Source organism: Lissotriton vulgaris, chromosome 5, assembly GCF_964263255.1.
Source record: "Lissotriton vulgaris chromosome 5, aLisVul1.2, whole genome shotgun sequence".
In the NCBI taxonomy this organism is placed as follows: domain Eukaryota; kingdom Metazoa; phylum Chordata; class Amphibia; order Caudata; family Salamandridae; genus Lissotriton; species Lissotriton vulgaris.
Window position 1 is genome coordinate 2,032,855,420 of NC_141693.1, and position 14,198 is coordinate 2,032,869,617.

Below are 14,198 nucleotides of genomic sequence, written 5' to 3' on the forward strand. Positions count from 1 at the left end.
CCGCCTCGCCCCCCTACGAACAAAAGGTACTGTACTTGTAGCCGTAGTGGGAGTCGCATTGAAGCTAGGCTTGCACCGCCCTTTGTGCCTCAGGAGCCCCTGGTACTCTCCGCATCTGTGATTGTAACCGGAGTACGCGTCGCACACCAGCAGTACGACTCGTACCCCTATTGCAAAGCCGGCCGCGGTGTACGCGTCTCACGCGAGATGCGTGAGATTCGATAGGGCCTGTTGCCGGTGATCGTACGGAGCGCACAGGAGCCTTCCAGAGGGCCCAGACCTGCAAAGAAAAGCGCAATCACAATAGTAACAGTGCCTGAAGCCCAGTGAGCCGGCTGTAGAAGTATTTAACCCCTTCTAGGCCCTGAACTTGGCAACTAAGGCCTATATCTTTCTGTTGAACATTGTGGCATCATTGTTAATGTAATTTAAACCATTTTAAAAAGTGACTGGAACCATTTTTGAGAACTTTGTACCCATGTTTAAGCCCTGAACAGTGCCAGAAGCACAGTGAAGTTGTGTTAAGAGGTACTTACCCTCTTTAAGACTGAACATTGAATATTAAGAACTGTGGCATCCTAAGAGTGACTGGAATCGCCCTGAAATCACTAAGACCGTATTTACAAGCCTGCTTAAGAGTATATATATAAATAATATATTTTTACAAAACAAACAGTCTTTTGTCCTTGTGTGGTGGGTTGATGATCTAACATGTGTTGCACTAAATGCTTACCCGTATGTGCTCTGGAGTTTAGCCTTGCCTACTCGCGCCACGCCACCTAGAGGGTGAGCAGGGGTTATTTTCTGAGAGTAATCCTTTTCCCTGCTTGTCGCAAGTACATACCTGCCCCAACCAGAGACCCCCAATTCTAACACTCAGGGTATCGATGGAGGCTCATGTTATCGATGGAGGCTTGGGGTATCGATGGAGGCTTGTGGTATCGATGGAGGGTAGGGGTATCGATGGAGGCTTGGGGTGTTGATGGAGGCTCAGGGTATTAATGGAGGCTTGGGGTATCGATGGAGGCTCGGAGAATCAGTGGAGCTCAGGGTATCGATGGAGGCTCAGGGTATTAATGGAGGCTCGGGGTATCGATGGAGGCTTGGGGTATTGATGGAGGCTAGGGGTATCATTGGAGGCTTGGGGTATCGATAGAGGCACGGGGTATCGATAGAGGCTAGAGGTACCGATGGAGGCTCGGGTATTAATGGAGGCTCAGGGTATCGATGGTGGCTAGGGTTATCTATGGACGATCAGGGCATTGAGGCTCAGTGTATCAATGAAGGCTCAAGTTATCGTGAATGATCGGGCATGGTTGGAGGCTCAAGGTATCAACAGAGGCTCGAGTTTTCATGGATGATCGGGCATGAGTGGAGGCTCGGGGTATCGATGGACGCTCGGGATATCGATGAAGGTTCGGGATATCGATGGACGCTCGGGGTATAGATGGAGGCTCGGGGAATCGATGGAGGCTCGGGGTATTGATGGAGGCTCGGAGTATCAATGGAGGCCTGCACTGGATCGCTCAGGCCCTCCTTCGGAATCCTGGTCCCACACAGGATACTCACCAAAGGACACATCGAGTGGGCACTCACCAGGCTGGACGCATCAATGGAGGCCTGCACCGCGTCCCTCAGGCCCTCCTTCAGAACACAGGTAAAGTTGTAAAACTCATGTTCCTGGTCGATTTCAAACAGTCCCAAGAGTTTCCACTTCTGCCGCAATCTCCAGAAGATCCTTCGCTTTGCGTTTCGAGACTTTCTGCTCACAGTGCTCCCCTGTGTCATGGCCTGTGAGGTAGAAACACAGAAGGCAGTGAGGCAAGAGGGGGTCCATGCTACAGGACAGGGAGAGAGAGACAAAGACAGGCAAGAGAGTCAGTGGGGCAAGGGGAGACATGCAGCAACACAGGGAGAGAGAGGCAAAGACAGGCAAAAGAGACATGCAGCAGGGCAAGTAGTAGGTAGTCAGACAAGAGAGGAACTCTTATCGCTAAGAGCCGCGTATGAAGCCTGGAGACCTGTGAGTCCCGGCTGAGCTCATTATCCATTATCTTTTATCTAAACAAGACTTGAATCACCATGTGGGGACTAAGGTCAGCCCGAAGTGCAATTAACAGGCCTTTGGTCTTAACAGTGTCCGTTTACCTGAACTACTACGTGTGGACATAGGTCAGCCCGAAGTGCGTTTAAAAGGCCTTTGGTCTTTACAGTGTCCTTTTACCTGAGGCAATTTTGGAACGGTACATCCCCCTTGATTTGGATTCGGTGTGATATATCGAGCTTTGTGAAATTCGCCACTTTGAGGGTGAGTTTTGTTGCCCCCTACTATTTTGATTGATGGGCTTGTGTACCACCAGTGGACATTAGAGCAGCAAGTTGGGAAAGATTGTCATCTTCCAAGAACCCATATATTTTTATCGATTAATCGTGGGGAGATTTTTCAAACACCTATTGTTAGCCTGAGGAAGGTGGAAAGTATCATATGCCACCGAAACGCGTCGCTTTGCTTGTCTAAATCATCAGTTGTTTTGACTCATATCAACATCAACACTAAGTAGATCCCTTGAGTATGTTTAAGCCTGTACTCACCAGGATTGATAAATTATAACTAAAGGGCTTATTGAATATTGATCGTCTACAGTGTGTTGACAAAAGATATAACCCTCCCTGTTTTTACTTATGCCTTTGTGTGTTATTCATTCTATTAGTAGAATTTTTATATTGTTTAACTTTTTGTGTATAAATTTGTGTATCACTTTTGTGTATTTTTTCATGTCTGAAAATAATGTATGCATTCTTATGTGATTATTGTATATGGTTTTAAATTTCGCAAATGAATTCATGTGGGCAAGAGGATCTTTTTAATAAATGCATTTTGTAACTGAATTTGACGTTGGATTCTTCAGCTCCTAAGGTGCTATTTAATTGCGGTACGTGTGGCTTTATGATTGCAAGTTGATTGATGTGGCATGCCAACTATATATAAAACACAAAGGTTTTCCTTGTTTTAAGTCAGACAAGAGAGACATGCTGCAAGACAGACAGTGAAGCAAGGGGGACATGCAGCAGGACATGGGGAAGGAGGTGAGGAGAGTAGCAAAGAGAGGCGTGAGAGAGGCAGTGAGGAAAGGGTAAGAGAGAAGGACAGAAAGACAGGGTGGGGACCGGAAGAGAGGCCATGATAAATGCAAGGAGAGGAAAGGGGTAGGGAGAGAAGAGAAGGTCAGGAAGAGAAGCAAAGAGAGACAGGAGAGGAGTGGGACAAGGAGGGAAGAGATTATACAATTCTGGGATCCCCAGATCTGGAGGGGTCAGATTTCTGATCCATAGGTGCAAGAACTTAGTTCAGTTCACTACTATGAGGAGGAAACCCCATTCACCTGTCGCCCTGTCCTTCACCCAGGAGCACATCTGCCTGGTTACTTCCCAAACAATCTTTCCTTCTTGAACAACACAATTAAGAATATTGAAAGGTACTAGGAGCAACTGGGATTTATTTAAAACTTGTATTTAAAAAGTGTTAATGTCATACTCAACATGAGCACAGTAACCACGCAGCATGAAAATATGAAAGCAGTTATGTGTCAAGAAGTTTCTAAACATGTTAGCAATGTTTATCTTATTTTCTCTGCTTCTGACATGCATAACTGCTTTCATATTTTCATGCTGTGTGGTTATATGTGTGTGTGTGTGTGTGTGTGTATATATATATATATATATACTAGCAGCCCGTCCCAACGTTGTCCGGGTATGAATTGCTGCCGGCCTGTAGTATATTGTTTTGTAGGATTTCGTTTTGATAGCATTTCTTATCTGTGACAGGCCTGTGAAACGCTCCGATTCACAGTGCACTGCTGATGCACTTAAGAGTGCGCGTTCAGTAGTGTGTGAAATCGAGTTTCCCTACTTTATTTTTCCCTGCAATATTATATAGCGCGAACTCGACAACATGGCATGAGCACAATTTACATTACAGAAGAACACATTCATTTGTGGTAGGCACGGGGAGACAAAGCGATTTGCCTGGAATCACAGGATGTTGAGCTGATGCCGAGATTCGAACGTAGCTCCCCAGCTCTAAAGTTCTCAAATCTAAAACTTGTGGCGGGAGGTGTGTCTAAAAGTGTATGTCGGTGCTGGCCATCAATGAGAGAGACCTGTGCATTTTTCAAATGGGTGGTGAAAAAATATGAGTATGTTGCTGGAGATGTGGGCCGCCGTGCCACCAATGTACTTACCGGGGGATTATTCCGCAACTTTCTTTCCGCATACCATCACTCCGCATACTTTCATTACGAAAGTACCATGACTCCGCAATGCCATTATAACTCATGGCATTACATTTTATATGCGTTTACCACGCATACATTTACAACGAAATTCGTTGTAAATGCATGAATGGTAAAAGCATGTTTTTTTTAATGTTTGGATAAGGTAAGTATGGGTATAGGGGTATATGTTTTGGGGTACTGAGGTATATGTTATGGGGTGTTTGGGTATTTTAAGGGTTCAGATATAGTTTTGGGTTATGGGGTACAGGGGTAGTTTTAGGGTTTAGGGATAGGTTTGTGTTTTGGGGTACAGGGGTAGTTTTAGGGTTTAGGGATAGGTTTGTGTTTTGGGGTACAGGGGTATTTTTAGGGTTCAGGGCAAGGTTTGGGTGTTGGGTTATAGGAGTATTTTTAGGGTTCAGGGGTAGGTTTGGGTTTTGGGGTACAGCGGTATTTTAAGGGTTCAGGGCTAGGTTTGGGTTTTGGGGTACAGGGGCATTTTTAGGGTTCAGGGCTAGGTTTGGGTTTTGGGGTACAGGGGTATTTTAGGGTTCAGGGGTAGGTTTGGGTTTTGGGGTACAGGGTTATTTTTAGGGTTCAGGGCTAGGTTTGGGTTTTGGGGTACAGGGGTATTTTTAGGGTTCAGGGGTAGGTTTGGGTTTTGAGGCACAGGGGTATTTTAAGGGTTCAGGGCTTGGGTTGGGTTTTGGGGTACAGGGGTATTTTAGGGTTCAGGGGTAGGTTTGGGTTTTGAGGTACAGGGGTATTTATAGGGTTCAGGGCTAGGTTTGGGTTTTGAGGTACAGGGGTATTTTAAGGGTTCAGGGATAGGTTTGGGTTTTGGGGTACAGGGTATATTTATAGGGTTAAGATGGGTTAGTGTTTAAGGGTGTTGGGGTATTTTAAGGAGTACGGGTGGGTTATGATTATGGGGTGCAGGGGTATTTAAAGGGAGCAGGGTGGGATTAGCACACGATATGAGACATGGCATGAAGGGCGGAACGTACCACACGCACCCAGCGTTTGTCACGCCCCCAGCACACACCCACAGCACAACGCAGACACGCCCACAAGGGACTACTTTGCTGGCACGGTTCTTTTACCTTTTGAATGTATATGGTGAGCGTCTGCATAGCCTATGTCCTTCTGCTGCAAATGCCCTTTCCAACGCTGTATTGGGTGTTGTGATTGGTGCTGTGGTTCCTGAGATTACCCGCCTCAACGGTTTGGGCTCTCTCTTTATTATATTAGTTTGGATATATATATATATATATATATATATATATATATGTGTGTGTTATTATATATATATATATATATATATATATATAATCACTGAAAAAACATAGTTTTCAGCGATGTTATAGTTAAAAATTTGCTTTTAAAAAACCGTAGCAAATTCACTGAAAAAAACACAGGTTTCTGGGATGTTATAGTTAGTTCGGACATTCACTCGTACAAAACCTGAGAAATTCGGTTGTTATAGTTAGTTGAGTTAACTATAACTCGCGCCCCCACATTGCACTGCTGATGATGTCACATATTACATCATTCATGACATGGTCAGTGACATCACTGATGACATCTCAAATGAATTTCAGTGCATTTCAAAGGTTTTTTAAATAATAATTTCTAACTATAATGTCCCTGAAATGTATAGTTTTTTCAGATAATTTCAAACGTTTTTTAAATGCTAATTTCTAACTATTCCTACAGAGGTAGGACATGTGCAGAAAGAGGAAGAAACATGCAGAAAGAAGCAATAGAAATACAGAAAGAGGCAACAGAAGTCCAGAAAAATGAAGAAAGGTGCAGAAAGAAGCAAGAGATATGCAGAAAGAACCAACAGAGGTGCAGAAAGAGGCCTTTTCGCAAAGTCATCATGTGCCCTCAACTTTTTCCAGACGGGTACTGGTGGTAACTGACTCTGACTAACCAGGCCCGGAGCCAGTGCTATCCTGAAAGACACTTAAAATACAGTGAAAATACCTACATACACTAAGGTACACTATGGGTTAGGGTACCCCTGTGATTGGCATGGCCCCCCCTGTAAGGCCCTAGTACATAATAAAAATCAAGCTATCCTGGCTGAAGACGGCTGATAGCCAGAAACCAGTCCGAGGATGCTTGATTCCGGTCCAGGAAAGACATGGCTTGGCAGTTCGGGCTGGACTGTTCCCTTGAGCCACAGGGTCAAGGCTGATTTGCATATGGCCATGTCTAAACTGGGGTGGTTTGGAGTGCAAAAAAACGATGGATTTAGGCCCAGGTGTCTGTACTGGGGTGAATGTATGACATTGTTCTGCATTCTGTCCATCAATTGTTGTTTTTGCACTAGTACATAATAAGGCAGGGGGATTAAAACTACCTCTAATCTGAGGTGCCAAAAGAAGCAAGAGCTGTGCAGAAACAGGCAAGAAAGGTCTAGAAAGAGGGAACAGGGGTGCAGAAAGAGACAAGAGGGATACATAAATTTGCAACAGAGGTACAGAAAGAAGCAAGAGCAGTGCAGAAAGAAGCAAGAAAATTTCAGGAAGAAGCAAAAGAGGTGGAGAAATAGGGAAGAAGGTACATAAATATACACCACCAACTAATCCGAAATGCCAAGAAAGCAGCCTTCAAGGACCGTCTAGATAACAACGCCCACAACAGCAAGGAATTATTCAACATCGTCAAGGAATTTACCAACCCCTCAGCCAACTCCAACGACATCACCCCCTCTCAAGCCCTCTGCGACTCCCTAGCCTCATTCTTCCACAACAAAATTGCAGACATCCACAACAGCTTCGACAACCAACCCGAAGACCAACCCACACAATCCCCTGCAGGACCCCCACCCCCCCTGAACATCCTCAATGACTGGAAGCCAATCTCCACTGAGGACACCATCCGTCTGATGAACTCCTTCCACTCAGGATCCCCCACAGACCCTTGCCCTCACCACATCTTTAACAAAGCAGACTCCATTATTACACCGCACCTCCGAGACGTCATCAACTGCTCCCTCAACTCCGCAACCTTCCCGGAAAGCTGGAAACATGCCGAACTCAGCGCCCTCCTGAAGAAACCCACAGCTGACCCCACCGAACTCAAAAACTATCGCCCTATCTCACTCCTTCCATTCCCGGCCAAAGTCATCAAGAAAGCTGTCAACAACCAGCTTGCCGCATTCCTCGAAACCAACAAATCCCTCGACTCCTCACAGTCCGGCTTCCGAGCCAAGCACAGCACCGAAACCGCCCTCATCGCAGCAACAGACGACATTCGAACTCTACTGGACAATGGAGACACAGTCGCCCTCATCCTCCTCGACCTCTCCGCAGCCTTCGACACAGTCTGCCATAGCACCCTTCTACAGCGCCTCAAAAACATCGGAATCCAAGGAAAAGCACTGGAATGGATCACCTCGTTCCTCTCCGGAAGAACCCAGAGAGTCCGCCTTCCACCATTCAAGTCAGAGGCCACTGAAGTCATCTGCGGCGTACCTCAAGGGTCCTCACTCAGTCCCACCCTCTTCAACGTTTACATGAGCCCCCTCGCGGCCATCGCACGCCAACATAACCTCAACATCATCTCCTACGCCGACGACACTCAACTGATCCTATCACTCACCAGAGACCCTAACACGGCCAAAACCAACCTACACGAAGGAATGAAAGAAGTAGCCGAATGGATGAAGCACAGCCGTCTGAAACTGAACTCAGACAAAACAGAAGTCCTCATCTTAGGTACCTCCCCCTCCGCCTGGGACGACTCTTGGTGGCCAGAGGCCCTTGGAAAAGCACCCATCCCGACGGACCACGCACGGAACCTGGGCGTCATCCTGGATTCCTCACTCTCAATGAACAGACAAGTCAACGCCGTTTCTTCATCTTGCTTCAACATTCTTCGCATGCTCAAAAAAACATTTCGCTGGATCCCTACCGAAACTAGAAAAACAGTCACCCACGCTCTGGTCACGAGCCGACTGGACTACGGAAACACCCTCTACGCCGGCACCACCGCAAAACTCCAGAAAAAACTACAACGCATCCAGAACGCCTCAGCCAGGCTCATATTAGACATCCCGCGTAAAGAACACATCTCTGATCACCTGAAAAACCTCCACTGGCTCCCCGTCAATAAGAGGATCACTTTCCGGCTCCTAACCCACGCACACAAAGCACTCTACGAAATCGGACCCGAATGCCTCAACACACGACTATCCTTCTACACCCCCTCCCGCCAGCTACGATCCTCCAACCAAGCCCTTGCCACTGTACCTCGCATCAACAAAACCACCATGGGAGGTAGATCCTTCTCCTACCTAGCAGCTAAAACTTGGAACTCACTTCCCACTCACCTGCGCCTTACTCAGAACCACCTAGCATTCAGAAAGCAACTCAAAACGTGGATATTCGACAAGTAACTCCCCACCCTTCCACAAGCGCCTTGAGATCCTCTGGGTATGTAGCGCGCTATATAAATCTTTTGACTTGACTTGACTTGACTAAATAGGCAAGAGGGATACAGAAATTAGCAAAGAGGTTCAGAAACAAGCAAGAGAAGTGCAGAAAGAGACAAGCGAATTGCTGAAAGAAGCAACAAAAGGTGTAGAAAGAAGCAAGAGAAGTGCAGAAAGAGACAAGTGAGGTTGAAGAAAGAAGCAAGAGCCGTGCAGAATAAACCAACAGAGATGCAAAAAGAGGCAAGAGGGGTGCAAAAAGAAGGAAGAGAAGTGCAGAAAGAGGCAAGAGAATTGCAGAAAGAGGCAACAGAGGTGTAGAAAGAAGCAAGAGAAGTGCAGAAAGAGGCAAGTGAGATGCAGAAAGAAGCAAGAGCAGTGCTGAAAGAACCAACAGAGGTGTAAAAAGACGCAACGGAGGTGCTGCAAGAAGTAGGAGAGTTGCAGAAAGAGGCAAGAGAGGTACAGAAGGAGGCAGAAAGTGTGCAGAAAGAAGGAAGAGAAGTGCAGAAAGAGGCACAAAGCGTGCAAAAAGAGACAAGACAGGTGAAAAAAGAAGGAACAGAGAACAGAAAGAGGCAAGAGTGGTGCAGAAAGAGGGAAGAGAGGTGTAGAAAGAAGCAAGAGACGTGCAGAAAGAGGCAAGTGAGGGGCAGAAAGAAGCAAGACCAGTGCAGAATGAACCAACAGAGGTGCAAAAAGAGGCAAGAGGGGTGCAAAAAGAAGGAAGAGAAGTGCATAAAGAGGCAAGAGAATTGCTGAAAGAGGCAACAGAGGTGTAGAAAGAAGCAAGAGAAGTGCAGAAAGAGACAAGTGAGGTACAGAAAGAAGCAAGCGCGGTATAGAAAGAACCAACGGAGGTGCAATAAGAGGCAAGAGGGGTGCAGAAAAAGGTAGGAGGGGTGCACAAAGAGGCAAGAGAGGTACATAAAGAGGCCAGATAGGTGCAGAAAGAAGGAAGAGAAGTGCAGAAAGAGGCATGAGAACTGCTGAGAGAAGCAACAAAGGTGTAGAAAGATGCAAGAGAAGTGCAGAAAGAGACAAGAGGGAGCAGGAAAAGGTAGGAGGGTTTCACAAAGAGGCAAGAGAGGTACAGAAGGAAGGAGAGGTCCAGGGGCAGAGTCAGCACAAGCGGAGAAATTGCTCTAACACGCGGCTCTGTGGTCCCCTGACGAAGTCCTTGATATTGAGTCATGGGTCAAAGAGAATAAGTGGTCATTGATTACCCAATATGTTATGTTATGTTATGTTAAAGTGCATTTTTATAGCGCTCGGCTACTCTAAAAGAGTGTCCCGGCGCTTTCCACAGGCAGCTACAGTGTATAATCAACATAACAAGAAAAACAGAACCCAAAAGAGAAAGAAAAAAGCCCACCTAAACAGAATGATTAAAAAGCCAAGTCTTCAAATTCTTCCTGAATTGAAGCAAGTTGGGAGTGCTACGGAGTACCAGTGGAAGCAAGTTCCACAGCTGGGAGGCCTTGAGGCTGAAAGAGCGCCCCCCAATGCGGGCCTTCCTCACGCGTGGAACCACTGCAGTGAAAAGGGATTCCGAACGCAGTGAGCGAGCAGGGCGATAGAAAGCTAATCTTTTCTTCAGATATCCTGCGCCTGAGCCAAACAGAGCCTTGTGCACCAGCGTCAGGGATTTGAAAACAATCCGCTTCCGGATCGGCAGCCAATGGAGCGTCTGCAGCAACCCAGAAGCCCGTGCTCGTCTATGCAGACCAAAGATTGCCCGGGATGCAGAGTTCTGTGCCACCTGCAAACGCTGAACCAAGTAATCCGGAAGGCCTAAGAAAAGGGCATTGGCATAGTCTAGCCTAGATCCGATGAGCGCCTGCACCGTAATCCGTCTGTGCTCCGCAGACAATAAAGGAAGGAACTTGCGGAGCATTCTGAGGATGCCGAAACAGGTGCCGGACAGGCCAAGGACGTGCGCTCTCAGAGAGAGTTTGTTATCGAGCTTAACACCCAGGTTCTTGGCAACCAAGGAGGATTGTGCCGGAGGACACATGGCGGCCGACCACCACTGCCGCCACTCGGGATCGAAGGCACAGCCGAAGAATAGAACCTCCGACTTACTGGAGTTGGCCTTCAGACTATTCCGCTGGAACCAGCTGAAGACCCTGTCCAGGCAGTCCCGAATTCTCTCCCCATCAAATGTCTGATCTTTTTCACATGTGAAGAGGAGTTGAGTGTCATCGGCGTAGGACACGATCTGGGCTCCGTAAGCCTCAACCGCAGCCGCCAGGGGGGACATAAAGATGTTGAACAATGTCGGGCTCAACACAGAACTCTGTGGAACCCTAACTCCCAATGGCGGCATCTCGGCGGAGCTCTGGGAAACCCAGACCGTCTGGCGGCGGCCCTCCAGAAAAGATGTAAACCATCTGAGCACCGTCCCCCTTAGGCCGATGTCGTAGAGCCTGGCGAGAAGCGCCTCATGGGGGACGGTGTCGAAAGCCGCCGACAGGTCCAACATGACTAGCATGGCCTTGCCACCCACATCCAAGGTCTCCCTGATGATCTCAGAGACCTCCACCAACGCCGTTTCCGTACTAAAATTCGGACGGAAACCGGATTGGGATGGATGGAGCAGATTGTTGGACTCTAGGAAGTTCGACAAGACGCCATGAACATGTTTCTCAGTGATCTTAGCCAAAGCCGGGAGAAGTGAAATTGGCCTATAATTGGCCAAGACCTCGGCATCAAGACCATGTAAGCTACCAATTCAAACTACACGAATTGTGTAAGTAATGATTCTATGTATGTATGTCTGTGAGTCCTGACGAAAGCCCCATAGACTCCGTTGAGCCAGAGGGGGCTGAAACATGTCGACACAATTCTTAATGCTACACTTCTAGATCTAGTAACACGATCTAGTACAAGTACTGTTTATGTTTTAACTACTAGATCCTCACCATTTATTAAAAATTTTCAGTTGTTGATCTATTTTTTACTTATTTTTTCACACACCCTTACCTAACGGGGGCGCATTTTTCATCTCTGGACACTGCAATCTAGACCAGAGGAGCCTCTGGATGAGGCAAGCACCCAGCACATTCTAAGGTACCCAATGATAACTGCCACAACTACAATGTAGGGGCAGATGAAAGATATATACCGCAAATCCAACGGACATTGAGTTTTTGAGGGTACCATAGTTATTCAATCCAATGGTTTAGAATTGTAACTAGTGTCCATTTTCTTGCACTTTGATTACCTCCATACTTACCCAGGGGAAATAAATGGACATTCATTCCTCCTCCCTACCCTTTTGATTATTGAGTACAGAAGGAGGCCAGGGGGGTGAAGAAAGAAGGCAGAGAAGTGCAGAAAGAGGCAGGAGAATTGGTGAAAGAAGCAACAGAGGTATAGAAAGAAGCGAGAAAAGTGCAGAAAGAGGCAAGTGAGGTGCAGAAAAAGCACGAGCAGTGCAAAAAGAACCAACACAGGTGCTGAAAGAGGTGCATAGGGTGCAGAAAGAGCAAGAGAAGTACAGAAAGAGGCAACAGAGGTACAGAAAGAGGCGAGAGATGTGCAGAAAGAGGCAGGAAAGGTGCATAAACAGAACCAGGGGTGCATAAAAAGGCATGAGAGGTGCAGAAAGAGAAAAGAGGGGTGCAGAAAGAGGGAAGAGATCTGCAGAAAAAAGCAACAGACGTGCTGAAAGACTCAAGAGAGGTGCAGAAAGAGGCAAGAGATCTACAGAAAAAAGCCACAGAAATGCTAAAAGAGGTAAGTGAGGTGCAGAAAGAAGCAAGAGAGGTGTGGAAAAATACAAAATAGAAGGGCAGAAAGGAGCAACAGAGGTGCAGAAAGGGGCAAGAGGGGTGCAGAAAGAGGAGAGAGAAGTGCATAAAGAAGCAAAAGAGGTGCTCAAAGAGGTAAGAGGGATGTAGAAAGAGACAATAGCAGTGCAGAAAGAATCAACAGAAGTGTAGAAAGGGTGCAGAAAAAGGAAGAGAAGTGCAAAAAGAAGCAACAGGTGCTGAAAGAGGTACGAAGGGTGCAGAAATAGGCAAGAGAAGTACAGAAAGAAGCAACAAAGGTACAGAAATTGGCAAGAGTAGTGCAGAAAGTAGCAAGAACAGTGCTGAAAGAAGCAACAGAGTTGAAGAAAGAAGCAAGAGAACTACAGAAAGAGGCAAGTGAGGTGCCGAAAGAAGCAAAAGTAGTGAAAACTGAACCAAAAGAGGTGCAAAAAAGTCAAGAGAAGTGATGTGCAGAAAGAGTTTGGAGAGGTGCACAAAGAGGAATGAGCGGTACAGAAAGAGTCAGGAGTGGTGCATAAAGAAGGAAGAGAAGTGCAGAAAGAGGCAAGAGAATTGCTGAAAGAAGGCACAGAGATGTAGAAAGGAGAGAAGTGCAGGTTGAGGCAAGTGAGGTGCAGAAAAAAGCATGAGCAGTACAGAAAGAACCAACAAGGGGCTGAAAGAGGTGGGAAGGGTTCCGAAAGAGCAAGAGAAGTGCAGAAAGAGGCAAGAGAGGTACAGAAAGAAGCAAGAGAGGTGCAGAAACAGGTAACAGGGATGGAGAAAGAGGCAAGAGATCTGCAGAAAAAGCAACAGAGGTGCTGAAAAAGGCAAGTGAGGTACAGAAAGAGGCAAGAGGTCTGCAGAAAAAAGCAACAGAGGTGCTGAAAGAGGCAGGAGAGGTGCATAAAGAAGCAAGAGTGATGCAGAAAGAGGCAATAGAAGTACAGAAAGAAGCAACAGAGGTGCAGAAAGAGGCAAGAGGCATGCAGAAAGAAGGAAGAGAAGTGCAGAAAGAAGCAACAGAGATGCAGAAGGAGGTACGAGGGGTGCAGAAAGAGGCAAGAGAAGTGCAGAAAGAAGCAACAGAGGTACAGAAAGAGGCAAGAGTGGTGCAGAAAGAGGGAAGAGAGATGTAGAAAGAGGCAAGAGAGTTAGACAAATAGGGAACAGGGGTGCAGAAAGAGGCAGGAGGGTGCAGAAAGAAGCAACAGAGTACCCCAAAGAGGCAGGAGAGGTACAGAAAGAAGCACGTGAAGTGCAGAAAGAGGCAAGAGAGCTACAGAAAGACGCAAGAGAGGTGCAGAAACAAGCAACAGACGTGCAGAAGGAGGCAATAGAATTGCTGAAAGAGGCAAGAGATCTGCAAAACAAAGCAACAGAGGTGCTGAAAGCGGCAGGAGAGGTGCAGAAAGAAGCAAGAGAGATGCAGAAAGAGGCAATAGAAGTCCAGAAAGAAGCAACAGAGGTGCAGAAAGAGGCAAGAGGTGTGCAGAAAGAGGGAAGGGAAGTGCAGAAAGAAGCAACAGAGGTGCTAAAAGAGGCACGAAGGGTGCAGAAAGAGGCAGGAGAAGTGCAGAAAGCACCAAGAGAAGTGCAGAAAGAAGCAACAGAGAAGCAGAAGGAGGCACGAGGGGTGCAGAAAGAAGCAACAGAGGTGCTAAAAGAGGCATTAAGGGTGCAGAAAGAGGCATGCGAAGTGCAGAAAGAAGCAACAGAGGT

At 46.9% G+C, this 14,198-nt stretch overlaps 1 protein-coding gene and 1 long non-coding RNA gene across 2 annotated transcripts in view; one reads left to right on the forward strand and one right to left on the reverse strand.

Moving 5' to 3' along the window:
* The window catches only part of PIP5KL1 (phosphatidylinositol-4-phosphate 5-kinase like 1), a 370,871-nt gene that overhangs the window by 240,018 nt on the left and 116,655 nt on the right, over positions 1-14,198 (reverse strand). The window contains exon 3 of the mRNA XM_086924947.1: positions 1,597-1,791. Coding sequence (XP_086781073.1) covers positions 1,597-1,791 — 195 coding nt within the window. The remainder of the gene's footprint in view (positions 1-1,596; positions 1,792-14,198) is intronic.
* LOC147718075 (uncharacterized) overlaps positions 1-14,198 on the forward strand; it is a 241,599-nt gene that overhangs the window by 14,439 nt on the left and 212,962 nt on the right. The gene's annotated exons all lie outside the window — the stretch shown is intronic.